The sequence below is a fragment of the Siniperca chuatsi genome, linkage group LG20 (genome assembly GCF_020085105.1).
Source record: "Siniperca chuatsi isolate FFG_IHB_CAS linkage group LG20, ASM2008510v1, whole genome shotgun sequence".
NCBI classification, from domain to species: domain Eukaryota; kingdom Metazoa; phylum Chordata; class Actinopteri; order Centrarchiformes; family Sinipercidae; genus Siniperca; species Siniperca chuatsi.
This window is the reverse complement of record NC_058061.1, coordinates 23,456,377-23,482,982: the sequence shown is the minus strand read 5'-3', so window position 1 is coordinate 23,482,982 and position 26,606 is coordinate 23,456,377. Positions and strand designations below refer to the sequence as shown.

The following is a 26,606-nucleotide window of genomic DNA, read 5'->3' as shown; positions in this document are numbered from 1 at the left end:
ACTCTAAATTAAAAACAGTTAACAAACAAACAATATCAAAATCCAAGTTAAAATTTGACAGCAGCCTATGTGCAAGGATGTGGGGCTGAATACAATTAAAAACTGAAGAAATCAATTAAGAACAATCTTTGTCATTTTTTGTCAATCATGTTTTTTGTTTCCTTCCAGATGCCTCAAAATCTTCAACCCCTCTCCTTGCCTTATAAACAAACTGGAGGGGGTGGACATAGTCTATGAAATGTTTGAGAAAAACAGAAATGGAAAGTAATTGGCCTCTTTTGGTTCACAGTGTCTTAGTGGGGAAAAGCTCAGAAAACAGCTGCAGTGCTAGACAGTCACACAGGTTTGATGATTTGAGGAAAGCAGTGCTGGGCACATATGATTGTGTTCCATAAACCTATAGAAGTAAGTTTTATGAACTTCGGTGACAGTCCGGACAACCTGGATTTGTGGAGGAAACAGGAAGTGGCAATACACTGGTGGCTTAAATCCTGTGCACTTACAAAAAAGTCTAAGACCTCATTTTAATGGAGCAGTTCAAGGTCACCGTGCCATGCAAAATAGAAATCTATTTGAATGACCTTGAAGTAAGTAACCCAAAACTTTCATCAGCTGACAAGTTAGCTGATGGTTATGAGGTGGCTCACTGTGGTAGGACTAGTGAAGTGGCTACAAAAAGGTAAATGACAAAAAGATTTGGAGGGGACATGCCCATGAGGAGGAGTGGTGAGAACGGAGCCTGGTGTCTTCCACTGCCCAACAACAGAGCAGTTGTCTAACCCACCAGATTTGGCAAGGCACTTCCAGTCAGCCATCAGGGCGGGCTGCCGCCAAAATGGCAGAGCTTCACTGCCACCACTGTTATAAATTGGGGCATACAAAGAGCAGTTGCCCAAAGTTTGATAACAGGCGTGGTCCAGCTACTCCAGTTGAGCTGGCAGGTGTGGAACAAAATGTTAACGATCATCAAGGTTATGAATGTTTCGCAAGGCACCATTTGTACAGATAAAGATGGCCTGCAGGTTCCAGTCGAAGAAAAAAGGATTGCACCAAAAACAAAAAAAAAGAGTGTCCATAAGGTACAAAAAGGGTTCGCACATCAAAATATGCTAGATTGTTCCTTTTATTCAGTTTTTAAATGTCAGAATTTGGTACAGGGGGGAAATTGCACATTTCAGCCAAGCCTTCCTCAGTGTGCAACAGTACTTCGGGTTCATGGTTGAGTACTTCTAACTTTTTACCAACAATGCTAAAATCAACTTATCACCAACAATGCTAAAATCAACTTATCACCAACAGGTGCAAGTGGCTACCTGTACCTAGGATTAGAACCCCTGTTAACCAGTTCCCAAAGCCTTTGTCTTAATCCATACTCTATTCAGCTGTTGGTTTTAATGGACATTAAACACACAGGTTTATTGTTGGTTTATTAACTGCCTAAATCGCATGGTGATGGAATTTAAAAACCAATGCCAATTCTGTTTTACATTAACGATTACCATTAAAACCCAAGGGCCTATTTTACAGCTGCTGAGCTTAAAACAATTGTCAGAAACAGGATTTGCTTGCTGTAATCATTCCTCCTGTTTATATTGGCCATCATGAGATCCTTTCCTAATGGTCTTTCTATGTAAGTGATTGGGAACAAAATCCACAGTCCTCTTTCCAAGCAAAAATGTATTCAAAAGTTTATCCAATATGAGACTTCTGCAATCTGAGTTAGATAAATCAAGTGGATAGCTTCCAAAGCTAGTCTTTTGAGGGCAAAATTCCCCCTATCCCTCCATAGCAGCCCAACAGAGAAATGCTGTCCAGAGAAACACAAAGAGGGGATTTTATGGCTTTTAATTAGCCTCAAAACCCTCATACATAAAAACCAGACGCGTGCATATGATGATACGAGCACAAGAAAGAGTATCAGCGAGTGGAAAACCATCCTCACTTGCCATGTTTATCAAGCAGTTCAAAAGCAGGGAAGGTCTCCGCCAGTGGAATCTTCGCATTCCATCTGTTCGAGCTAATATTTGGCCATGAGATCAGGGGCCCCTGTAGTTGTTCAAGGAAAAGATTGTTGAACCAAAATCTCCAGATAATGTTCTTGAGGATATATCCTTCTTTCAGCATGCAAGGTGGCTGGTAAAAATCTTGCTGGTGCTAACGTCCGCATTAAGGTGAGGTATGATAACAGGGCAGTGCAGTGTACGTTCAATTCAGAAGACCTAGTGCTGATGTTAGCTCAGGGACCACGTGACCACTTGGGACCTAGATTTATGGGTTCATAAGTGTTGAAGCGTATTGGGTAAAGTTTGGGTAATGCCTATCCTACCTTGTTTTGGGATGTTCCCAATCCCAATGGTAGAGCTGTACATGATGTCGATGTAGGAGATACAGCTAAATCAACTTCCATATCGGTTTTCGCTGCATAAAAAGCAAGTAATCCAGAAGAGGGTGGAATACATGCTCCAAATTGGAATTATTGAACCCACAGTTAGAGTTAATTAGTGTACTGACGGTCCTTGGAGTTCACAAGTTGTTAACTGCTCAGAAATGGAGAGACAACAGATTTTGTGTTGACTTTAGGATGGTGAACATTGTGACAAAGGCTGATGCTTTACCTATTCCTCTTCCTGAGGATTGCATAAATATGGTAAATAGTAAATGTTAAGTGGTACACATGCCAACATTCACCCATTCACACACACATTCATACATGATGCCAGAGGCTGCCATACAAGGTGCCCTGGCAGGGGTTCTGTGGCTTGCTTAAGGACACTTCGAACCTTCCGATTACTAGATGACCGCTCTACCTCCTGAGCCATGTTCTCCCAAGAGCAAATTGTGTCATAAACATTGATCTCCAGTCAGGGTATCACTGACTGAAAGAGCAAATGAGACTGCGCTGTTTATCACACATGATGGTCTGTGCAAATAAAGAGTCCTTTCTTTTGGGATGAAAAAGTCAGGGTATCACTGACTGAAAGAGCAAATGAGACTGCGCTGTTTATCACACATGATGGTCTGTGCAAATAAAGAGTCCTTTCTTTTGGGATGAAAAATGCACCTGCTACGTTGCAGCGGTTAATGAACTCAAACTGTCACACAGTGGTTGAAAATCGCCCTCCCTTTTCACTCCATTTCCTTGCCAAGTTCCAGCATGCTAATGCTCCAGTGTTTAGAGGGACCCTGATGTTGCAGCCGTATACCAATGAGGTCAAGCCCAGTCTAGGCAAGAACAATGTAGTAGCCAGTGCCCTTCCAGCGAGACACTTCCAGGTTAAGGTCAAGGTAGGTGAGACAGTAGTAAAAGTTGCTCAAAAACACTAACTGGGAAAATTTCCTGGGATGAATTATTTTATGATTAAAAGGTGCAATGTGTAAGAATTGAGACTACTCTCCACCTGTCGAATTCACACTCCAAAAAAATGGGGGGCAGCATATCACATATCAGGTCATAACTGCTGCTAACTGCTGTTTGCAGTTCCTAGCACAGAAGCTATGGATTGTCTGAAGGAGGACATTTTCAGGCCCAGGGCGGGGGAATGCTGGCGGGTGCCAGAATAGGCACCAGAATCGGAGCTGGGTGAGTGGGCAACGGTACTGGGCTCAGTAGCCTCCCAGTGAACACAGCCGGACCGGGACCGACAGAGGCCAGTTTGACGACAGGGAATACAATACCGAGGTGATTTATAACGGCTCCAACCAGGACTCTGACTCCGAGGAGAGGCGTCAAACGCCACAGGAGCAAGAGGGAAGTCATGCATCAGAGAGGCAGCGACAATGCGTAGAGCCTATAATATTTTTCACATCTAATTCGGTGAATTAAGGATTTCGATCGAATTATTTCGATCAAACCAGAGTTGGTGATTGTTGGAACAGTGGAAAGACTGACCAAGATGGTTTTGGTGAGTTTTACTTTGTTTCTTTGAATTCAGAAGGTGTATGGTTGTATTTTTCTGTTTAATAGGAAAATAGGTGTACAAATATTTTCTTTCTTGACATTTTGTGAGTATTTTGTTTATTAGACTAAAAAAAGCTAAGAGAGGCTGTGTAACGTAGTGAACTCGCCGCTCAAACACATCGCCCAGCTGAAATTATGGGGGTGAGCTATACTATCGGAATATCGCCTCTTGAGGTACTACGTGGTATTACAAGACAGGACGGGCTGGTTAGCATGCTAACTTCAGTAGATATCTCTGCAACACAATACATAGAGGTCTTTGACATAATGTCAAAAATGTTATTTCTTCACATTCTGTTGATAATTTTAGTAAATTTTAGTAAATCTTTTAATATTTGTCCAGTATGAATTTTTTTAGGCAGGTCTAATATGAGCTTTTCAAAAGGGCAGACACCAAGGGAGAACGAGAAAAGAAGAAATCTCTGAGACCTAACAGCAAATACTTTTACCAGTACTACCTGTGCTGTGACAATGTAAACTTGATATACAGTATATTTATAATCATCATCACAAAATGTATGGCTGGGTATGGAGCAATTAGAGGTGGTTACCAAATATCAATACAAACCCCTACAATGGTAAAATTATTTTATTATTATATTATTATTTTATAAAAAAGACTTTCTATCAATCTAAGTAATTTAAGTTGTACTAATTTTTATGAACAACTGAGATAAGAAAAGTGCTTGGTACATTTCAGTGCTTTTAACACAAAACAAAACAGTATACTCATGCCATCATTCAAATAGAAAATGTATTAAGGCCTCACTGTCCAAAAGCAGTGCAGTTCAGAGTTATAATATCTGTAGTAAAGAGACCAGTTGAACTCAGCAAACTACAACAAAAAGGGCTTCTCCAATAGTACATGCCATTTTTGGCATGTTATATTATGATTGGGTGTAGATAATTCCACTTGTTCCCAGTGTTCTTCACTAGTTTGTGGAATAATTCAATGTATTGAAACAAGACAGGATAAGGTAGATCACTGCACTTGCTTCAATAAAACACTTGCTTTTAGAAAATTCTTGAAACAGGGTGATTTGTATTGGAAAGAGGTGAAACAATATCATCTCATTGCCATATTTTTTCACTTTTTATACTTCCAGAAATTGTGTTTGAAAATGTCTACTAGACACCAAGGGATTTCACTTACCCAGTAAACATTGAGGGTTTTCAGCTGTCCTGACTCGGACTGACCAGTGAGGAGCTTGGAGAGGGTCAAGGTCGCTGCCAAATCACACAAACAGAGCATATATGGTTAAATCACATAGCCTGTTGCTGGTCCACATTTCTGTCAAGATCATGGCCCACAGACTAAATCTACCACAGGTTTTTCTTGACCTGTATAGATGATGCGCACATGGCTCTTGTCTCTACGTTAAATAAACCCCTAAGACAAAATAGTCCGACTGAAATCACAAAAGTCATTCATTTTCTAAAATTAAAAATCATGTCAAATCAATTTTCAGAGCGAGTTTATTGTTAATATTTTTTTCATTGTTGAAACAAAGAAAAAAGGATGAATCAGAAATCAGAATCTTCCAAGGCTGAGTGGACATGTCTGAGAGAGCAGGGGCACCAGAGCACAAAGTAAACAAGCTTGTGCTGGTAACTGTAGCTTACAAGCCAAGGACAGACAGCCTTTGTCTGCAGTGGTTAGGAGGAATACCACAACATTTAGCATCTAAACTGACTGATGTTGACATTTACAGGTAGTTTTTTAAGCTGTTATGTGCTACAGCTGACTGGCTGATTAGCTGTCTAGCCTGCAAACTGACGTCACAGCACTGCCACAATAAAAACATATTTTTTCTTAGGCTAAATTTTTAGTTTAAAGAGGGTAAGGTCGCATAGATATTTTTCTAGTAAACAATAGGAAATCTTTCAAAGAACAGCATGAAAGCAGGACATTGTTGCAGTGGGAGTCAGAGACAGTCCAGATATAGAATCCAGGACACTCTTACCTGTAGACATCATTATCCACAACTATGCCCTCTGTCAGGTGAGGCCAAGTGGTTGCAAGATGAAGCTCACTACAACAGCCAAAAACAGAGGCAAAATAATTCATTTTGTTTTGCACAGAGATTAAGAGACTCATTGTGTAACAATTTATTCTTATGTTCTTTTTCTGGTCAACTGTTTGTATTATTTTTATGTAAATATAGCAAAAGGTAAACACATAAGGATACAGAAACAAAAATATACAAAAATAATAATTCCACAGCGACCGCCCCACCCACATGCCAAAACCCAGCTAGGATCTCATTGACATCAAAAGGACATAATACATCAAACATTTATTCTGTGTGATAAAGTTCTGGAGAATTGATATGAAATTAAAGCCCAGTGAAAACATTGCAATTTTCAGTTTTGTTTGTAGTGTACTACAGGTTTGGAATGTACTGTCATTGGAGTTACAATGCCTCTACCTGATTGGCTCCTCACAGGCTCCAAATGGAAGCTTCCCAAACTCCACCCCTCCCACCTCACCTCCAAGGAGTGTGTCAAAATCTGCCAGAAAGTCAAAATACACAATAGGAAAAAAAAACAGCTGCATTGCATCATCAAAAACTAGTATTTACTATAATCATATAGCAATATAGTACTAACTAGTATTTATGCATGCCTAGCAGTCAACCAGGCAGGGAGGTCACCAAGATGCCATGACACATCTAAAGAAGCTATAGCATTCAATGGCTGAGACAGGAGACACTGCCTGTGTCTGACATCATACCCCATTTGATACCTAGTGCACACAAATTGACTTTCAGACATTTTCAGGGTCAAAAGTGTAAAATGTGTTTAAAATGCATGCACTATAGTCAAATATTGACTGTATTTTGCAATCATTCTTGGATTCTGAAAAAGCACTAAATAAAAATATACTTGAAAACACCATAAATACAAGCAGGTTGACTGTTTTAAGTTTGGGGCAGTTGACTAAGAATTATGCTAAATGCAGAATAATGTCTGTCTCTCAGATATTACACGTTCATTAATATTTTCATAAATATTAATTAATTCATAAAGATTTGTTTGGTTGCTCTGCCTCTGTTTGACCAGAAAGCAGGTGAAATCAAACTGCTTACAGAAGGAGGGAGTGCTGTGCGCCCTCTGAAGATGACAGCAGCTGCGGTTAATAGTAACGAAAATGGTTGGAGGTATTATTGCGAGCAGTATTTTTCACCATAGTATATAGTGAGGGGGAACATTTTAAGTATTTACTACCCGTTGTCCTCAGGGTCATCTTGTGAAATCTGTCTTCATGAAACACTGGCAAATGCAGTATTAAAATTGTACCCTAAACTATCTCAAACATATAATATATAAGGACCCTCCATTTTTTGTGTAGAATCGATTGCCATCCCCTCACAGGAGAAAAAGTCTACCATTGATTATCATTACATGGACCTCTACTCATGTCACCAAGATGATGGGTCACCCTTGAGGCCCTTGCTGGCAATGAATTTTTGCTTAATGTGATGGTATCATTTATTTTGGCTTTGGTCTCCTACTCCGGGTTTAAAGCTAATTCAGGTATTCAGTGTTTTTGTCTGGTTAGATCTATTCTGAAGTCAGGTATTTAAAAAAACTACTTTTAATGAGACTTGCATGTTTTTTGAATGCCTGTATTATGCCCATATCTAATTTTAATTTCCTATTTTTTTGATAGCATGGGGTTATTTCATGAAAAAAAAAGGCATTCATTAAATTGAGATTGTTATATGGATGTTGTAATGTTGCACTTTTTCCCTTATTTAACTTTTGTCCTTTTCTAACCTTTTTTTTCCTAATCTTTGTGGTCCTGTGATTGGATAACTTCTGCAGCATCTACTGTGTATGTTTAAGGAGCTGTTGTGATGCTTGTTAATGTACCTGATGAAGGACGTGTTGACCAAAACAGAAAAATAAATATGCCAGCAGTAAGGGAGACAGTGTGCGAGAGTTTTTTCACTTTGAACCATGGTATATAGAACTGGTATACCAGCACAGTTCTGTTGATATGTATCTGAAATGTCAACACACTACTCCCTATAGAGTAAACCATTCGAGATTTTTTTGTGTTTGAAATGAGTGAACAAGGGAGTCATTTTGGACACTGTACATGCAGCAACGGCTTTAGCAGTTGCAGCTTTGTGGATGTTGAAAAAACCTGACATCTCAGCCAGTGTTCGTCAAAAAAACACAAGGGAGACTTTCAAATCAAAATGTAAGCTTGTTTACTGAAAAACAAAGCTACCATGGCTGCGACATGCAGACATACACTGTCTCCAAAGTTCATTTAGCAACATCTGTATGTGGAAACCATTATCTGAATGCTCTAAATTTGAAGAAATATTAAGGAGTTAATACATCAATGTGTAGCAATTTCTGACATTATCTAATGACAATTATTGCAATATCATAATGATTTCCCAATATTACTGTTACATACTTGTGTACTTTGATATCATGACAGCCCTGTGGTGAAACCGACAGTATGTGATCAATGAGGTTATTTGGTAATGTGTAACCACATCGTCCTCTGTTCTGCATGTGCCTACCTGGAGGCTGCTGTGGCCACAGATACTGCTGCCAGTCCTGGAGAATGTACGTAAAACGGATGGCAATGTTGACTGGAGGTAGAGGGGACAGGGAACAACCCTGAGGGGAGGAAAAAAAAAGATAAAATAAGCTGTTGTCTGGTTAACATGCTCTTTGCATTAAGCTGTCTGTACTATTTATACTTGACAAAAGATGGATTAGCCCTTTCTGACCAAACTGTTCCAGAAACTATGGAACCAAAAAAACTACACTCAGAAACTCAACCAGGAACTAAAAATCCCTTTTGCGCATGTGCTTCCACTGCACGTGAAGACCCAATTTTCATACATGGGCAAACAACAGCTTAGCGTCATCTGGAGCTAGTACAGGAACTAAAAAAAATACTGGATAAACAGACTCAAGCAGAATCATCTTATTCCTCTGAAAAACATTCATCTAAAATTAACTATGCTCCAAAATAACAGCTGCGGGAGACACCCACACTGACTGTGTGACTCTGTTTGTCTCCTACTTTTATTGACTTAACCTGGAAGTTTCTAAACGAGCTTTGACCTGATCTAGAGCTTCCTGATACACTTTAGACCATACCCACTTCACCTCTTTCCACAACAGATTGGTCAATGGTGCAGTAATGGCAGCAAAGTTGGGAACAAAAACCCACACAACCTCGAAAACCACAAGAGCTGTGTTCAGGTAAGGGGAACAGGCAAGTCAACATGCAGCCTACCTGATGTTCCCCCCCTTCCAAACTCACATCTGAGTAAGTTCACCACCAGGTTTGCCTTTCTCAGCTACTCAGAACTTATCTGCTCCAGATGCTCCTTCCACATCTCATTGTACGTCACAACGTCATTAATGTAAGGACAGTGTTTGTCAACCACTGCGTGACTGAGTTCATTAACCGCTGCAATGTGGCAGGTGCGTTTTTCATCCCAAAAGGAAGGACTGTGAATTTGTACAGACCATCATGTGTAATCTCACTTTCAGTCAGTGTACGTGAAAATACACTTTTACACATCAAAGTTTGTTTACAGGTCTTGGAGAGTACTACTGCATATGACAGTTGTATAATGTCTTTTGTGGCTCCAGAGGGAGCTGGGGGGAGTCTGATAAATTCCCTCAACATCGGTTAGAGGTGAAGACCACAAGTTTGAAAATGAAAAAAAGCGAAAAGAGTGTGGAGTTAAGATGAAGACCTCTGTAGTCCACTCCTCATCCCTGTTTGAGGCTAGCGGCTCAAGGCTGCATTTGAAGCTACTTGCATAATACACCCGAATCTCTAACTGAACTGTCGGCGGTCAAGTTGCATTGTGGGTATGTAGGTGTAGGTTACATTAGGTAACTATCAACACTAGGTAACTATCAGATCAAATGGGCTAAAACTGAGAGATTCTGTTGGAGAGTCTCAAAAGGCAGACAACAGAAAAGGGACAGCCACAACCCAGTCTGATTTGAGCATGCAATGAAACACTGCGACTGTGGATGGTATGGGGATGACTGCTGGCATTCACTCCGGGGCCAATGACTCTGCAGTAGTCGTGTATTTATCGGGTCCAGCTCCGATCGGCAGTGATGTAGACATGACACCCGGGTGGACGCGCTAACTTCCGCCCCTTGTCCGGTGCGACTCTTTCATCTGTTTCTATCTGCGGATGCCTAAACGTCTCATCCATATGTTTATGCAGTATTAACATGCTAGGCTAACAGTCCGTCAGCTGTGACGTCTTTCAGAGCACACAAACACCGTAAAAACACCTGTCACCTGCCCAGCACGGTGCTGTTAACCAGAAACACCTTATTTTTATACAGTCTATGGGGCTACACTCAGCAACCACCCTAACATTGTCACTAGCCTGCATGCTGCTTTCTACTGTTTACTAACACTACTACTAGCACACATATATACCTAGACGTATTACATCCAGGAAATAATTCTGCAGTGCATTTTTTGGATTTGCGTCTGGTGGAATGTAAACAGGAGATAGAGTTTTCATCTTCACATAAAAAGCTTGACATTTGGGAAACAGTGCACCAAGCATCATCGATGTAAACACAGAGTCCTCTTCCTTTTATCTTGCAATAAAACAATAAAAAAACTAGGCAAGTTTAATTACAAGTTGACTTCTCCCTGACTGACTTAACTGGGCCTAAACAACAAGCAACTATAGTAATAGTATTTTTTATCTGGTTCTATTCATGTAGAAACAAGATACATTTGTGACTGTGCTTGGGACAAGTCCGCTTCAAAAGCTAAATCTGGTGTCGTCAGTTTGTGGTCCCAACCAAGACCCTCCTTTCAAACCGGTCTCAGTGCCGTTGTTTGGTTGGCACCTGCATGAGTAAGTGTCCATATCATCCCCCGAGTCTCCCAATTTTCACACGAGGCTAAGCAAAGTGGACCAAAAAGGCCAGTTCTTTCACGCCAAACAAGTTAGGTATGAAAGAACCCAAAAATCATTGACTGGAAAACAAGAAATCCTTGTCTGTACATACATAATCCTTGGAGGGGGAGCACAAAATACAGAGAGAAAGGCTAATTAAGCATTTGACCAAGTTAGAGCTGGGTGATAGATCAGATTAATTCCATTAAGTCATTTTTAGCACTTACTATCTTAGACTTGAAGATGTCAAGCAGGCCAGACAGGTGGTTGTACTGGCTTGGCACCTTGCGGAGGTGGACCATCTCAAAGTCAGTGCGCACACCTGGCCCCTGGCACTCTCCAGCGTACATCCGCCTCCACTTCTGCTGGATCTGCACAAACATGGGCACCTGGCTGAGTGCACAAGATAAAGAGGAGCAGGCATTACTGTAAAGAATTCAATGTGTTCGCGCTCTCTCTTGGATACCGCTCACATCCAGGGGCAGGTTCTCCCATACCGTCAACCATAAACTGGACTTAACGATAATGAAATACTGAGCAAAATCTAATTTTAACTCTCCAAATTAGACACATTGATATTAACCTATCTTTACAGAAGAGGTACACAATAGGCCTTTCTCAACAAAGTATGCCAAGTTCGAATTCGTGTCCATGGGAGCTGTACTCATACAAAACTTTCATTAATTTTCTCAGCTTTTAGTTTTGTTTGAGGTCACTCATTTTAACGGTCCATAATCAAAGACAAATACATAAACTAGTATTAATGAATAATCAGCCATCCCTCACACACCACTTGCAAGTCAGCGACCTCAATAAGCAAATCAATTGTTGTAAGGTGTACAAAACTATTGTTTTTCTAAGTGCCCTATTTTCGTGGCGGCCAGTTTAGTTCATTTTTAGGCTGCCAAAATGATGAGATCAAAGTATGCGCTCTACAGATATCGAGCTTCGCAGTTGTAAGTTGTAAATCTACAGCCTCTGATCCGAGAAGTGCTGTGTCAGAGCGCAGTGCCAACCGCTGTGTTGACCTTAATTAAATCACTTGCAAATGACACCAGGCTGCTACAAAATAAGCACAAACACCTACACACACATCAGACTGCTCAGTTATAACTCAAAAATCTGTCTTTTATGCGGGAGACACTAATAATCACTACCTGCTTTCCAACTTTATTTTTCAGCAAAAGTGGTGTTTATGTTTTATTCTTGAAATGCATTACTGACACTGCTTTGTCGCATCAACTACGATATGAAGTTACCATTTACGATGTGATATAGTAGAATATAAATAATAAATATTATAATTAATAAATAATATTGATGCGATCTTATACGTCTAAAGCGCTTCACCACATTTTTGTTATTATTTATTTCTATTGTGGTTGTACTCATTTATTGTTTACAAAAACCCACAACATCTGCCCCTGGCTGCAGAGTGGTGCTCTGTGTTCACGTTACGTCACTCTGCACCATGCACACAATAGTATTATTTTCTGGTGAGGCAGCTTTCCATTTGTTGAGTCAGTGTTGTCATGCTTCACTGTGATTGGCACAGCTGTTTCAGAGCTATGAGACCGATGACGTGACTGGCTGAAAGTTATTTAGACAGTGCAGTTGATGCTTCTGGCCTGCATTGATTTGATTTGATAAGGGTTTAAATTTCAAATTTCTCTGAAATTTATCACAAACATAACAAAACAAATACTTTCAAACGGACAACGAAACAATACTACAAACATTTGTATTGTGATGATACATTATATTTAGTACTCCATAACCTAATGTGTAATATTAATGCCTTTACCAAAAACTTAAGCTCCTTTTCCCACGTTGGACTAACACAGAAAACATTTACGAGGATCACTGCCATGAGTGATGAAGTAACTCACCAGCCACTGTTGGCCAGAGAAATCGAGATGGAGCTGAGAAGCAGATTGCATTTGGACTCGCTGATGATAGCCTCGCAGTTGGTTCCAGGGGAGATGACCACAAACTCTCGTATACCATACCTGTCACCACAAACACAGTTACAGCAGCAAATACACATCAGCATCACATTTTTCTCCACTTCCCTATGTTTCTGCACCTGGGGCCTCATTTATAAAACTGCGTGGAGGATTCACGTCAAAAAGCTGCGTACAGATGAAACACAGAAAGTAATTACACACAAAAATATCCTGATTTACAACAGTGCACGCACACATTCCACGCCGATTACCCTTCATAAATCACAAGTAACTTGAAATTTGTTGCACGTAAGCAAGCTTCTTGTCCCACCCTTTTAACCCCCACTTTTGCCTATTAATCTATACTGACTTCATGAAGACAATGATGGCAAATTCTGAAAGAAAAGCTAAAAAAAAAAAAAATAATAATTTTACCCAGTGTGACATTGAAGTTCTTGATGGGAAGGTTGAAGCAAGAAAGAAGATATTGTTTGATGGACACAGTGTGGGCATTACAAATGCTAAAAAGGCTTTAGAGTTGCAGCATGTGGCGGATGCAGTGAATGCTGCTGGCTCAGAAGGTCGGACCCTCTCCGAAAAAAAAAAAAAAAAAGAAGTGGTCCGACATAAAAGAAGAAGTCAAACGGAGCATAGCCTTACACAGAGAGTGTTTGTGCCACGGGCGGGGGAAAGGGGACACCAGAGCTCACCCCCCTTGATGAGCGACTTGTAGGAATAATATGAGAATCCCTCCTGAGTGGAGTAGTGACGGAGGAGGTGGGGGACACAGATATGATAACCAAATGCATTCATGTTGTGTGGGCCATTATCTCATTGACAGTTCTGAGCAACAAACATGTGATAACAATATATTGAACTAGGCATCGAAAACAGCATCAGTTTAAATGCAATTTTTCCTACTGTTCACCTTATTATTTATGGAGAAAACATTTCATAACATCCAAGTATTGTTAAATAATTACAGATCCAATTAAATATATCTGATTAAACTGTACAACATATCTGAAGAGTTATTTTACAAAAACAGATATCTCTGTTTATATTTATTATCCTAAGTCATGTTTTTTTTACTGTGCACTTCAGGGATTATCAATCAAACTGGTCTTTGTTTATTCATTTTAAGAATAGCTTTTATGTTTTTTGCAAATTAACTCTTCATTAAATATACGTGAGAGGTAATATTAAGATTTATTTTACACAGATGTTATCCATTTCAAACCGTTTCTCGAGTTTCATCCTTCAGCCATCAGAGCCAGTTTCTCATTTCTCCAGTTTATGTGCGTACGCATGCGTCAGAGTACCGTGGAGGACTGCAGTCTCCCGTTAAGTTTGTTTTTTAGAAATAAGTCTGCTTAGAAAGTGGCAACTTTATAAATGAGGCCCCTGGTCTACCAAGCAGTTTGCATCTCTGAAGCATATATTCAGTCATAGCTGACATTAGTTTCATACAGTATTTAATGATACATTTGATATACTAATCACAATAAAGACAGTCAGCCATGGTTCTAAAATATAGCCTGATAATTAGAAATACCATTCCAACTTCATTCATTCAGTTGACATCAGTTTGACAGTGAGTTTAACAGTGTTCATGTTTTGTGATTGGAACGGGAGATTATTTTGTTTTGCCCCAACCAATCAGTAGTGAACTACGTTTCCGTTCCACCAACTTCATTGTCAAATAACACTTAAGCTGTGATAACACTGCTAGGAGTTCAGTTAGCATAACTTTTTATGGGACACCCAGGTGGCTGAGTGGCTAACACACATACAGTGTAACCTCGATCTATGTTCCAGGTTCTATTCCTGCCAGCGACCTTTGTCATATGTCATCGCCCCTTCTCTCCTCGAGCTTTCATGGCTCTCTATACAGTCGTACTATCAAATCAAGTCAAAAATACCATTAAAAAAAAATTACTTTTTTTAATATGTCAAGTGTTGTTATTCCTAAGTCGATTTACAACAACCTGTGCAGCTGTGTCCATCTTATCCACACTCTCCACTGTTGCTATTTTTCTGGCTCTGGCACATGAAGATGACGTCCCGCATTATTAATCCCGCCTACAAAGCTTGTATTGTTTGAAATCTCCAACCAAGGGAAACAGCCATCAATGAGCAATGACTTAATTCAAAATCCAATTAAAGCTGACAGTGACATTATGTAGCCTCTGTTAGTTTAAGTCAGTTTCTACAGCTGGACAGTTAACAGACACATTCTGCTGGAAGGAAAAACTGAGCTACAGTCTATGCTTCACAAAAAACAAGAGACACTGGAAACAGTGTCTTGTGTCACTAATACAATTAAAATAAGTAAGCTATGCTCCAAAATAAAGTTGGGGTAGGAGTGAAATCTGATTATTGATCTGCTGTATGTAAATGCTTTTACAGCAACCAGGTTACTACAGTGAATGATTTAACCTGGTTTATCTTTGCATAAAAGCATAATGAATGAGTGAACTCACCATCTAACCAGGCAGTGGGCTCGAGGAGGGAAATCATTGTTCATACACAGAAGGTCCTGCATTGCCAAGGGGAAGGCATCTGGACACAAGATCAGGAGTTCAAACACTAATTGTTGGAGGGATGAATTCAGCTGTCTGGGTGCATTCTTTAACCTGTTAACTTTTCCTTACTATTATAACAGTCATCAGTAAACATTCTCTATGATATAAGCATAAGGAAAATTAGAAATGCTGTGGAGATTTTAAAATAGACAATACCAAAAACCAAAAAAATAGAAAAACTAATGAGTAAAAAAAAAAAAAAAGCTGGTGAAAGATAAATAGAAGTTTTATTTCATTAACTAATTGGACTTTTTTCTCTTTTACCAACTGACTGGAGGTTAAAGAAACGCTGTAAAAGCTTGTTATCTCTCATTACACTGCATTTGTGAGTTTTTAGGGCTCAAGACGTAGAGAGTCATGCAGTCGATTTCATTTTTTCAAATGCATACACACAGGTGTAACAAAAAGTACATGTGAATACACAACTGTAAACATTAAGTTTAGATGCAACTGCTAAAACATTGCTGTCAACTCATCAGGTAATCTACACATTATCGCACATTCAGACATCACTGTACCTTCCTCGAGCTTGTCCTTCCCATCGTCCTTCTCACATTCTTGTTTCAGGAAGTAGTGAGTTATGTAGAACTTAAAATCAGCAAAATTAATATCCTGAGACTTCTCTCCCCAGGTGCCACTGGTGTATTCACCCTGTGTTCAAATAATGTAGCATCATAACAGAGTGAAGGCAAAAAACCTAGTGGCAGCATACTGCTCCACTGGTGTTATACAGCTGAATATTTAAGGCTTAATGGGAGCAGAATACCTTCTCTGGGGACAACTTTCCTGTGGAGTTCCCAATCAGCTTCCAGTCATTAAGCACTTCCTCGACTCTGGACACAAACCTTCAAATAGATAAAATGAGTTTTGCTGTTAGCAGCAGAGACTGATTGCACATACACAGCATCCTATTATGGCATGCTATCTTTTTGTTAAGGACAACAACATTGGACATGAGCTAACTTAGCACTGAAACAATTAGTCCATTAAAGCTAGGGTAGGTAACGTTGGAGAAACTACCAAGAGACAGCTAGATTTTAAAAGTATCCAACCAAAAAACTCCCACCCCTCCCTTCAGGGCTCCCTCCAATGCCACTCCAACATTTTCATGCGCAATGAGTGGACGAGCAGAGTGCGCGCAGGTAGGTAGACAGGCAGGCAGGCCGACCAATCATTTAATTTGGGCTGAAGGAAATGATTGGATGGACTTATTACTGGCCTGCGACAGCTTCAGATAATGGATAAAAAAAATAATAATTTCAGAGAATTTGATTTATTGATTGCTATCAGGATGTAAAGAGAATTTCAACAAATATGGTTCTGAATTACATTACCTACCCCAGCTTTACTTTATTAATGAGAAAATGAATTAGCAATTTAAAAGGTCCAGTGTGTAGGATTTAGTGGCATCTATGCAGTTTGCAACCAATTGAATACCGCTTGCATCACCCTCCCGTTCCAAGTGTGTAGGAGAAACTACGGTGTCCGCGAAACTCGCGAAAGGCCCTATCTAGAGCCAGTGTTTGGTTTGTCCATTCTGTGCTACTGTAGAAACATGGCAGTGCAACATGGCGACCTCCGTAGAAAGGGACCTGTCAGCGGCGATTGTTGTACAGTCTCAGATTTCCCATGGATGTTGGTGGAGCAGGTCTCTGCTTAGACCAGGTTCCCCAGAGACCTGCTCCACCAACATCCTGGATCAAGCACTCGACGGGCGGACTGTGTTCCGAGCAGAAGGAGCGCAAGACTGCGGCGGGATGAGGGAGCTTTATCAATGGTGCTTGGTGCTCAAATGCAGTCACAGTGGATGGACACTGTTTCCGGATGTCGTAACATTTTATGTGAAGATAATAAGCATATTATTATGTTTATGCTGCTGACTTGCATTCCCCCAGATGCAAATTCAAAAAATGCACTGAATTATTTCCTGGGTCTATACGTGTATGTATGTATATATGTAAATAACTTTAGGATATATATATATTCTATGTTTTAAGCGACTACTGATTTAATGTCGTTGTACAACCTTGTGTTGTATAATGATAAATAAATTACCATATACCTTGTTCCCTCGCAATACTTTTACATTACCTGCACATGGACATGATTGTGCTGGCTGAGTATTCTGGTGAAGCTGTTCCTAAACTCCTCAAGTGTATATTGGCAACACATATGTCATGTCTGATAGAAATACAAGGTTCAAATCCTGTCTGGAGTAATGCTTTCTTGGTTAATGTTAGTACACCATGAGTTGTAAAGATTAGCCACAGTAACAGTGACAGCCATAGAAACAGCCACAGCTACATCATAGCCCAATAAATACCCATATTGACAGTCACAGTCACAGCATCAACCATAGCTCAGCTCACAGCCAGGCAGAGCCAGCAACAGCTGTGGTCACACATCATATTATCATGTAATATGATAAGTTGGTATGTACAAGAAAAATGTCTAATCGAAGCCTAAAGAGAAGACATTGTAGCCTACATCTGCTAGATAATGTGACAATTACTGTGCATATGGTTACTTTACGTTTTAATTCATAATTGGGATCAGACATGGCCAAAGCATCATCCATCCATCTCACCCTGGAGAGGCTGCCAGTCTATCACAGGGCTGACACAGGCCAATAACCACACTCACATTCACTAGAGATGTCCCAATCAAGTTTTATTTGGCCCCGTTTGCGAACCGAGTCCTTTAATATTCTGCTGATACTTACCATATTTCCTCAAATAAAAGCTGGGTCTCAAATAACGACCGGGGGCGTGGCAAGAACAAATAAAGGCTGGTTCCAAATACAGGCCAGGGGGAAAAAACAATGGTGGACACACTCCCAGTACCTGTCATATAATGTGCATGCCAACTAATCATAATGTACATTTCCATCTCTTTAAAAACCAGATAACAAGGTTCATGGTTAGGAGAAGTCAGTTCCACCTTTACCAGCTCTAGTTCAACCCAGAGGTCAGATTCAAGACCAGGTTTCCCTGTTTTTATATAAATAAGGTTTTGCCTTATTTTGACAATATTCCCACTGGTAGTGTTGCAAAAGTGAGAAACAGATTGTGTTTTCACTCCCTGTGTTTGCTGTAATTGTTCTCTAGGACAGGTATACCATGAGCAATTCTCACAGACAAGGGAACCAATTTTCTGTCTACCACCCTCAGACAAGTCTATAGGCTATTGGGGATAAAGAGTATTCAAACCACCTCTACCATCCTCAAACTGATTGCCTAGTGGAGGAATACAAGAGGAGCCTAAAGAACACGCCGAAGAAGTTCATCCCCAACAATGGCAAGGAGTGGGACAGGTGGCTTACTTGCCTACTCTTCACCTATCAGGAAGTGCCCCAAGCATCAACAGGGTTCTTGCCATTTGAACTTTTGTATGGCAGACAGGTGAGAGGTCTCCTTGATGTGCTCCGGAGGTCCTGAAGTGGTTCCCAGGGGGGGAGAATTCAACTAGTGTCCTGGCCTTTGTTTTGCAGGTGAGGGAGAAGATGGAGGAAAACTACCAAGCTTGTGAGAAAGAAGATGGAGAAAATTCAGCATGACCAGCAAAGAGAGCCCAAACGATACTAAAAGACAATACCCATCCCAGCCATAGCCTGTTAACCCTGCTGCCATCTGGCAAGCGATACAGAAGTAAATGGTAAATGGACTGTACTTATATAGCGCCTTTCTAGTCTTTTCTGACTACTCAAAGCGCTTAAACTACAACATTCACCCCATTCACACACATTCATACACTGATGGCATGCTTGAACTGCTCATCAGTTCAAAGAAACTAACTCATTCACACACACTTACACACTGAAGGCACAGCCCTAGGGAGCAATTTGGGGTTCAGTGTCTTGCCCAAGGACACTTCGACATGTGGGCTGGGGGAAGCCGGGATCGAACCGCGACCTTCCGATTTGTGATGATATGTAATGCTACGTAATGATAAAATAATACATGGCGGGAACATCTGATTCTTCTGTGGGAAGTCCTGCAGAAGATCAAGGGTGCTGGTCTTAAAATTAACCCTGGGGAGTTCTTTGGCGAAGCAGGAAACCCAGTATCTGTGGTACATCCTGGGTTTTGGTGTCATCAAGCCATAGCAAAACAAATTGGAGCCAATCTGTGCGAGGAGGAGACCAACCACCAGGAAGCAGGTGAAATCCTTTCTGGCCATGGTACAGTGCTATCGTCTTTTCATCAGAAACTTCTCTGCCGGAACTGCATCCCTGTCTGACCTCACTAGTACCGCCAAGACAAAGAATGTGTGAGAAGACCAAGAAAGGTCTTTCTCAAGGACCTCAAAGAGATGTTCTGACAGGATCCAGTACTACAGAGCCCAAACTTCAGTCTGCCTTTTACCATCCAGACCAATCCTTCCCACAATAGAATCAGTGGAGTCCTTCTGCAGGAGAGTGAGAGGACAAGAAACCAGTGGCCTACATCAGCAGGAAGCTGTTTCCAAAGGAGAGCAGGTATTCATCTGTGGAGCTGGAGTGCTTGGCCATCACGTGGACAGTCGATAGCTTCAAGTACTACTTGTTAGCTAGTAAGTTCACACTTGAGACTGATCATAGCACTCCAGTGGTTGGGATCCATGAAAGACACCAATAACCACATCACCAGGTGGTTCCTGTCCCTTCAGTGTTGTCATGAAGCACACATTCATGGCATTTTTTTGTCTGTGGGCTGGAGGCATCCTATCTCTCTGCTGTAACCATTCATGTTGCTGTGTCCGCCAAGTCTGCTCGTCACAAGTTTTGTGCCTTGATTTCACTGTATAAACAAAAAGTCTTCAGTTAAAAAACAGATTTCTGGAAATCAGTTGGGACTGCTACTGCTCTTCATTTCCCCACACCTCAGTCACCATCTGGTCTAAGGGTCATTCCACCAAAACCTCTACACTCACACTTTGAAATAACAGGTATATCTTACTAAATATGGCACACCTTTTTTTCCCACAAGCTACTTGATCCAAATACAGGAGGTCCTGGTTCAAAACTACTAAGTTAATGAGGTTAAATTATAAATAGGAAAGTTTAACTGGGAGAATGTGACTCCTGAAATTGATGTGACGCAATCAGCTGATCGTTTTACTAGAACTTTACTTTTATCTGGTAATTACTTGATGTTAACTTCACTGAAATTATGTGGCTTATCGGGAAGTTTATGGAATTACACCGCAGACTGGAGTCTCTGATAACAGTAAAAGGCAGGGTGACAGCAGTCTCATGTGAATGGGTCCAATACGGGTCAAACGCGTGTTAAGTAGTAGACCCACAGCACACACAAGTCTGCTGTCTGAAATTAGTCAACTCTGATTGTACAGTGTTACTGAGCGGAGTTTCTTGCCCACAAAAGACCTTTGGCTGAGTACAGACACTGGCTTGCAGAGAGCACTTAAACCAGGCAACTGACAAATTTAATTTTGGCCTGTCATCAAGTTACGCACGGACTTATCATTGATTAGCGACAGCTGATGAGACCTCCAGCCGGCACTGTTTGTCATTTTAATTGCCGAAAGTGGCGCTCAGTGCACCGATGTGCCCAAAAAATTTTTCACATTCCAAACTCACTATCAGTCGTATATGTAGTAACATGCTCACATTGCAGAGCCTGGCTGTCATAAGGAGAGCAGCGTTATACAATACTAGCAGGCTGAGGTGGACAAAATAAAGTACAGTACAGAAAGGATCAGCATTTAATCAGATTTATTTTAGCCGATCAGGTTTATTTTAGCTGAAAGCTGATATGGCTGAGCCTTGCATATTTTAATGGATTATTTAAGTATGCCTGGGTCGGCCCCAATATCAATCATTAAGATCGGCTCGGGACATTTTTTTCTTTTTTCTATTAACAACCTGCACACAGTGCTGGTACAGAAAAAGTCACTGAACACATACCAACACATTTGTGATAATGCTAATAGTAATTAACATTATTACTACTATTCTTAAGTGTTTTCCCTACTTTGTAGGCCTCCACATTCTTTGTCGTTATTATTGCTTTTAGTATTGTTTCTTTTTTCTCTAATGTTGCTTCACTTGTAAACACAGTACAGTGGTCTCCGTGGGTTTCCTCTGTTTAAATACCTACAGTAGACAACGGTCAGCATGCCCCAGTTCCCAGAGAAGCAGACAGAAGTACCAGCACGGAAGCTAAGCAATGCACTGCTGCGGATCTAGGCAGCGAGAAAACGTATTTTAGCCAACTAAAAAAAGTTATCAGTTTAAGTGTACGCTATATTTAGAATGTTTTAGCCACTTTACCTTGCCCTTTCCTACGGGAAACTGAAGCCGTTATTATCCATATATGCTCTCTTCAAAGCCACCAGACCCCACTGACAAAAACAGTAATTTTACGTCGCAGAACGCGGGAGTTGCTGGTCCACTGCTGCCTCAATCGATTAGTTTGTTTGTGTTATTGTGTTCATTACTTTGGTGTTTTAACACGTTAGTTGCTGCAGATTGAGGCAGCGGTAGACCGGCAACTCCCATGTTCTACGACGTAAAATGACTGTTTTTGTCAAAGGAGTCTGGTGGTGGCTTCAGTTTGCCGTCAGAAAGACAGTGAAAATATTTTAAATATAGCGTACACTTAAACTGATGATTTATTATTTTTTTTTAGGTGGGCCTTTTGTAGGTGGCTAAAATGTGTTTTGTTGCTGCCCAGGTCCACAGCAGTCCACTGCTTCGTGCTGGTACTCCTGTCTGCTTCTCCAAACTGGGGGCGTACCGAATACCATCTAAAAGATTGTAGATAGCTTCGGTACTTTCGAAACTATCGAAACACTCTAGTCCAATGTGCCTGAACAACTACCGCCCTGTAGCACTCACACCCATTGTTACGAAGTGCTTTGAGCGGCTGGTCCTCGCACACCTAAAGGACTTCCTCCCATCCACACTGGACCCATACCAGCTTGCCTACCGCAGCAATAGGAGCATAGAGGATGCAGTCTCCATGGCACTGCACTCTGTACTCACACACTTGGACGATAAGAACACTTATGCAAGAATGCTGTTTGTTGACTTCAGCTCTGCATTCAACACTGTCATCCCTTCCAAGTTAATCACCAAACTTGTAAACATGGGCATTAACACCTCCATTTGCAATTGGATTATGGACTTCCTGACAATCAGACCTCAGCTTGTTAATTCAGGTCACAACTACTCCATTACTATCACACTCAACACTGGTGTACCACAGGGCTGTGTGCTGAGCCCCTTCCTCTGCACACTCGACTGCAGGCCTGTGCATGGATCTAACGCCATCATCAAGTTTGCAGACGATACGGTGATTGGTCAGCAACAACGATGAGACTGCCGACAGGGAGGAGGTCCAGCACCGGGCCACATGGTGCTCAGACAATAACTTGCTCCTTAACACCTCCAAGACAAAGGAGCACATCGTGGACTTCAGGAAGGAGAGAGGAGGCACACGTGACCCCATCCACATTAACGGGATGGCTGTTGAGCGTGTCTCCAACTTCAAGTTCCTGGGGACCCATATTTCGGAGAAATACCCTGTAGCCAGCGCCGCCGCTCCCACCACGCGCATCACGCACTGTGCGTAGGGCACCAAGTGCTGAGGGGGCACCAAAAATAGCCTAATGAATTTTTTTTTTTAAATGCCATTTAGCCATGTATATGTAACAAAAAAGGGGGAACAAGAAAGATATTTAATAATTGCTCTAGTCTAGCCCCCCCCCGTGCCGGATGGTCCGTTCCGGTTGTTCGCGCGGGCGCCTGCCTGACGCAGTTTGACAGATTTGAGCATGGCTCCGAAAAGACAGCAGGAGTCGGGTGCTGAGAAACGAAAGAAGAAGAAACTGCGAGATGATGCCCGTGCATCACTTTCAGGTAAGTCCATGTTTAATCATTCATAAATACGGGAAATGTGCTGCATGTGCGTGCTGCTGCTAATCGTAATGCGCCTCGAACTTGCTGACGTTAATGTTAGCATTAGCAAACTATGTTATTATAACTTACAACTTCGGTGCAAGCTAAATTGAGATTTTACTGTTAAACATTACATATTTTAAAAATAACTGACCTGACGCCAGCTAGCTGTTACTCTTTTTTTTTTTTTACTATCTTTCTTTAGATATTGAGCAGTAGTTTATGGTTTATTTTGACGTGACGGTGGTTAATACTTTCTCAGTAACGTTAACAGTTAGCGGTCAGTGCAGTGCACATGGTAGGCTAACAATTCCTGTTATATATATATATATATATATATATATATATATATATATATATATATATATATATATATATATATATACACTGTATATATATATAAAATATAAAATGTCATTATGAATGATATAAAGCAAACATTACTGTTGATTTGTGTGCATTATTGCACCTCATTCTATTATGCTTTATATTAGATTAGATTTACATTTATTTATTCATTTAGCAGGTGGTTTTATCTAAAGCAACTTACAAATGAGAACAATAGAAGCAGTTAAACTAACAGTAGGACAACAATATGCAAGTGCTATGCCTATGACCCTTCTCAGTTTAATCTAACGCAGAATTTTTTTATTTTTTTATTTTTAATAGATAAATAAGGAATAAAGGGGGAGAACTCCTTGGCTGCCATGCTTTCAGTTATAAATGTTTATAATATTTTTCTGGTATAAGATTCTTTGTTTGAATATTTTGTCTCTTTCTATACTGATCCTTTTTCTTCGTATTTCTAAATTATTGCAGGGGCAATGCTGAGATACGTACGAGGAGGAACACAAGGCCAAGAGGAAGATACAGATTACGAGCAGGAGGAGCAGCCATGTACAAGCAGTTCAGGCACACATCAACCCCAGCCGGACAGCAGGTCTGTAGACTCCACAATAGGACCAAGCCCTGATCAACCACCCTCATCCAGCAGTTTAGGGACCGATACACAACAGATAACCACCACCTCTGAAAGCACAAGTCCTGTCATTGAGAGTCCATCAGCAGGTGACAATGTAGAGACCTGTGTGCCCCCTCCAACTGATCCTGCTTTTTGGCCAAAGCGACAAAGTGTCATTGAATTTGCAAAAAAAAAAAAAGTCTGGATTATTTTGATAATTTTTTTATTTTGCTATTCTGTTTACTGTTTACAAAGTCAGCAAAGCTGTGAAGATTTTACTTTCTCTTTTTAGTGTTCTTAAGTTTTATACTGTGATGCTGCTATTGTGTGTTATTGGTATTGAGTTATGTTTGGTAATAAAAAGTTAAACTGGCAAAAACAAACTTTTTTTTTCTCGGGGTCGGGGTGGGGGGCATCATAAAGGAATTATGCTTAGGGCACCAAAATGGCTAGCAGCGGCACTGCCTGTAGCACACATAATCTAGGTACACTCTCTCTGGTAATTCCCCCTCAAAAGTCAAACACACTGAGTTACTGTCCTCCTTCTCCCCATTTCTGAATCTTGTCATCCTTCTTGCCTCACACACACCTTCAACCTCCCGAAATGACTCGGCCTCCGACAGTTGCACGCCGCTTACTACCCCCTTCTTCTTCACTTCTGCTCCGAGTGGGAAGCAGTTCACACTGCTATAATCTCCAAATGCATGAATCTTCAGGGCTCTATCTCTCTGACCTTTGACACACATTCAATGATAACCATCCCACTTCTTGTTATCCTGACCGATCTGACATCTCCGAGCTTTCCTCCTACAAACTTTCCGACTTCATGTGGATTCTTGAAAATGCCGTCTGTTTGTGTCACAGCTATCATCCCAACAAGATACTTTTCCTCTTTCTGACCGGATTCACTTGAGTTACTCTTCTTCCTTTTCTTTTATTTTCAAATCCTCTCGAATCCTCGTTTCTAATTTCGCGCTCTGATTCCTCCTCTGACTCCATTTCCGCCTTCCTTCTCCGGTGTAGTCTATTTTTTTCCCTACCGGTAACACTCTTGACTTGTTGTTTATTCACATATTCTGTTTGAACGCCCCCTGGCGTGTTGGAGAATATTGCAATGGACAGCGCATTGAGCATAAACGCCTCTGTGCATGCTCGCCGCTCTGCGGAGACGCGCCACGGTGTCTAGCACGAGTGTAAACAAACCTTGATACATCCATGGGTAGAAGCTACAAAAGTACTGAGAGCTAAACACAGACAGGCTATCTTTCTAGTCTCCAGCACTGTCACAAGAGTTTGGCTGCCGAAGCTGAGGGGAGGACACCGTCACGGGTCAGCCCTGCTACCAAACAGGACCACAGCGACGTAGCTTTGCGCGGATATCCTTCTGCTGGGCCTTCGGCCCTCAAGTTGCAGTGGACATGTATGTCAACACGGCTGGTTGAAGCGGACCGACCCGGGTCATGGAAAAACCCTATCAGGCCTATGTCTGGCTGTGTGTGTGTGTGTGTGTGTGTGTGTGTGCGTGCGCGCATGTGTCGATGACAGCAAGACGCTACCATACTTGCTGCTGTGCTTATTACTCGTTATAATGAATATAACTTGTGTAATAAGTATAGCCCAAACTAGCAGTTTTAGAAGTGACGATAAGCTCGCCTACCGTTCCCACTCTGACGCGGTGGTGAAATCGGTGATCTCAAACACCTCTGACTCGGGCTAGAAGAGAAGGGAAGCGGTTAAGATTGAACATAAATTCAGTTCTGCTGCTATGAGATGCGCACTTAAACAGTTACACTAAGCTACTTGGCTAAAGAAACTCACATCACTGTCAGCAGCCATGTTTATGTCGTGTTGTCGTTCTTCTTCGTCGACGTCCTGCATCTTCTCTCTTCTTTCCTGTTTCCGGCAGTCTGGATGCCGCGTGGCGCATCGCTGCCCCCCACAGTTCAAAACTTAAATCAAACTTGGTTTTTCTACCGATTTGCATAAACACATTTTGACCGTGTAGGCAAAGATCTATAAACATAACAAGTGGCCTCAAAGCTACATTTGGAATACTTGTAATAGTTTATTGAAAACACATATTTCTTTGAGGATTAGTTCAACTGTGATATGTGCTAATTTTGGTATCAGTTATTTAATTGTTTTGGTCTTGAGATCAGAAGAAGTTATGTTTCCCTGTAGATATACCATTCCATCTCATGAAGAACCCTTTTTTGGTTTTAATGCAGTCCCTCTCAGAACGTGTGCGTCATCACCTTTATCATCATCTCCCTCTGCTCCTGACTGTCTGGTTGGCAACATTTGTTTTATTCAAAAATAAAAAAAGATTA

General features: G+C 41.1%; 1 protein-coding gene across 4 annotated transcripts in view; it reads right to left on the bottom strand.

Moving 5' to 3' along the window:
- rab3gap1 (RAB3 GTPase activating protein subunit 1) overlaps window positions 1–26,197 on the bottom strand; it is a 72,299-nt gene extending 46,102 nt beyond the window's left edge. For 2 of the 4 annotated variants that reach the window (XM_044178273.1, XM_044178276.1), the window contains exons 1-11: window positions 26,095–26,190; window positions 25,934–25,989; window positions 16,182–16,260; window positions 15,934–16,066; window positions 15,314–15,392; window positions 12,774–12,893; window positions 11,112–11,277; window positions 8,503–8,602; window positions 6,388–6,469; window positions 5,923–5,991; window positions 5,112–5,185 (exon numbers count right to left, since the gene is read on the bottom strand). In XM_044178273.1, the coding sequence (XP_044034208.1) occupies window positions 5,112–5,185; window positions 5,923–5,991; window positions 6,388–6,469; window positions 8,503–8,602; window positions 11,112–11,277; window positions 12,774–12,893; window positions 15,314–15,392; window positions 15,934–16,066; window positions 16,182–16,260; window positions 25,934–25,989; window positions 26,095–26,154 (1,018 nt within the window). In that variant the 5' untranslated portion in view covers window positions 26,155–26,190. Of the gene's footprint in view, window positions 1–5,111; window positions 5,186–5,922; window positions 5,992–6,387; window positions 6,470–8,502; window positions 8,603–11,111; window positions 11,278–12,773; window positions 12,894–15,313; window positions 15,393–15,933; window positions 16,067–16,181; window positions 16,261–25,933; window positions 25,990–26,094 lie in introns of all 4 variants that reach the window. The other 2 variants (XM_044178274.1, XM_044178275.1) reach the window with 2 other exon arrangements.
- Window positions 26,198–26,606: the final 409 nt, after the last annotated feature.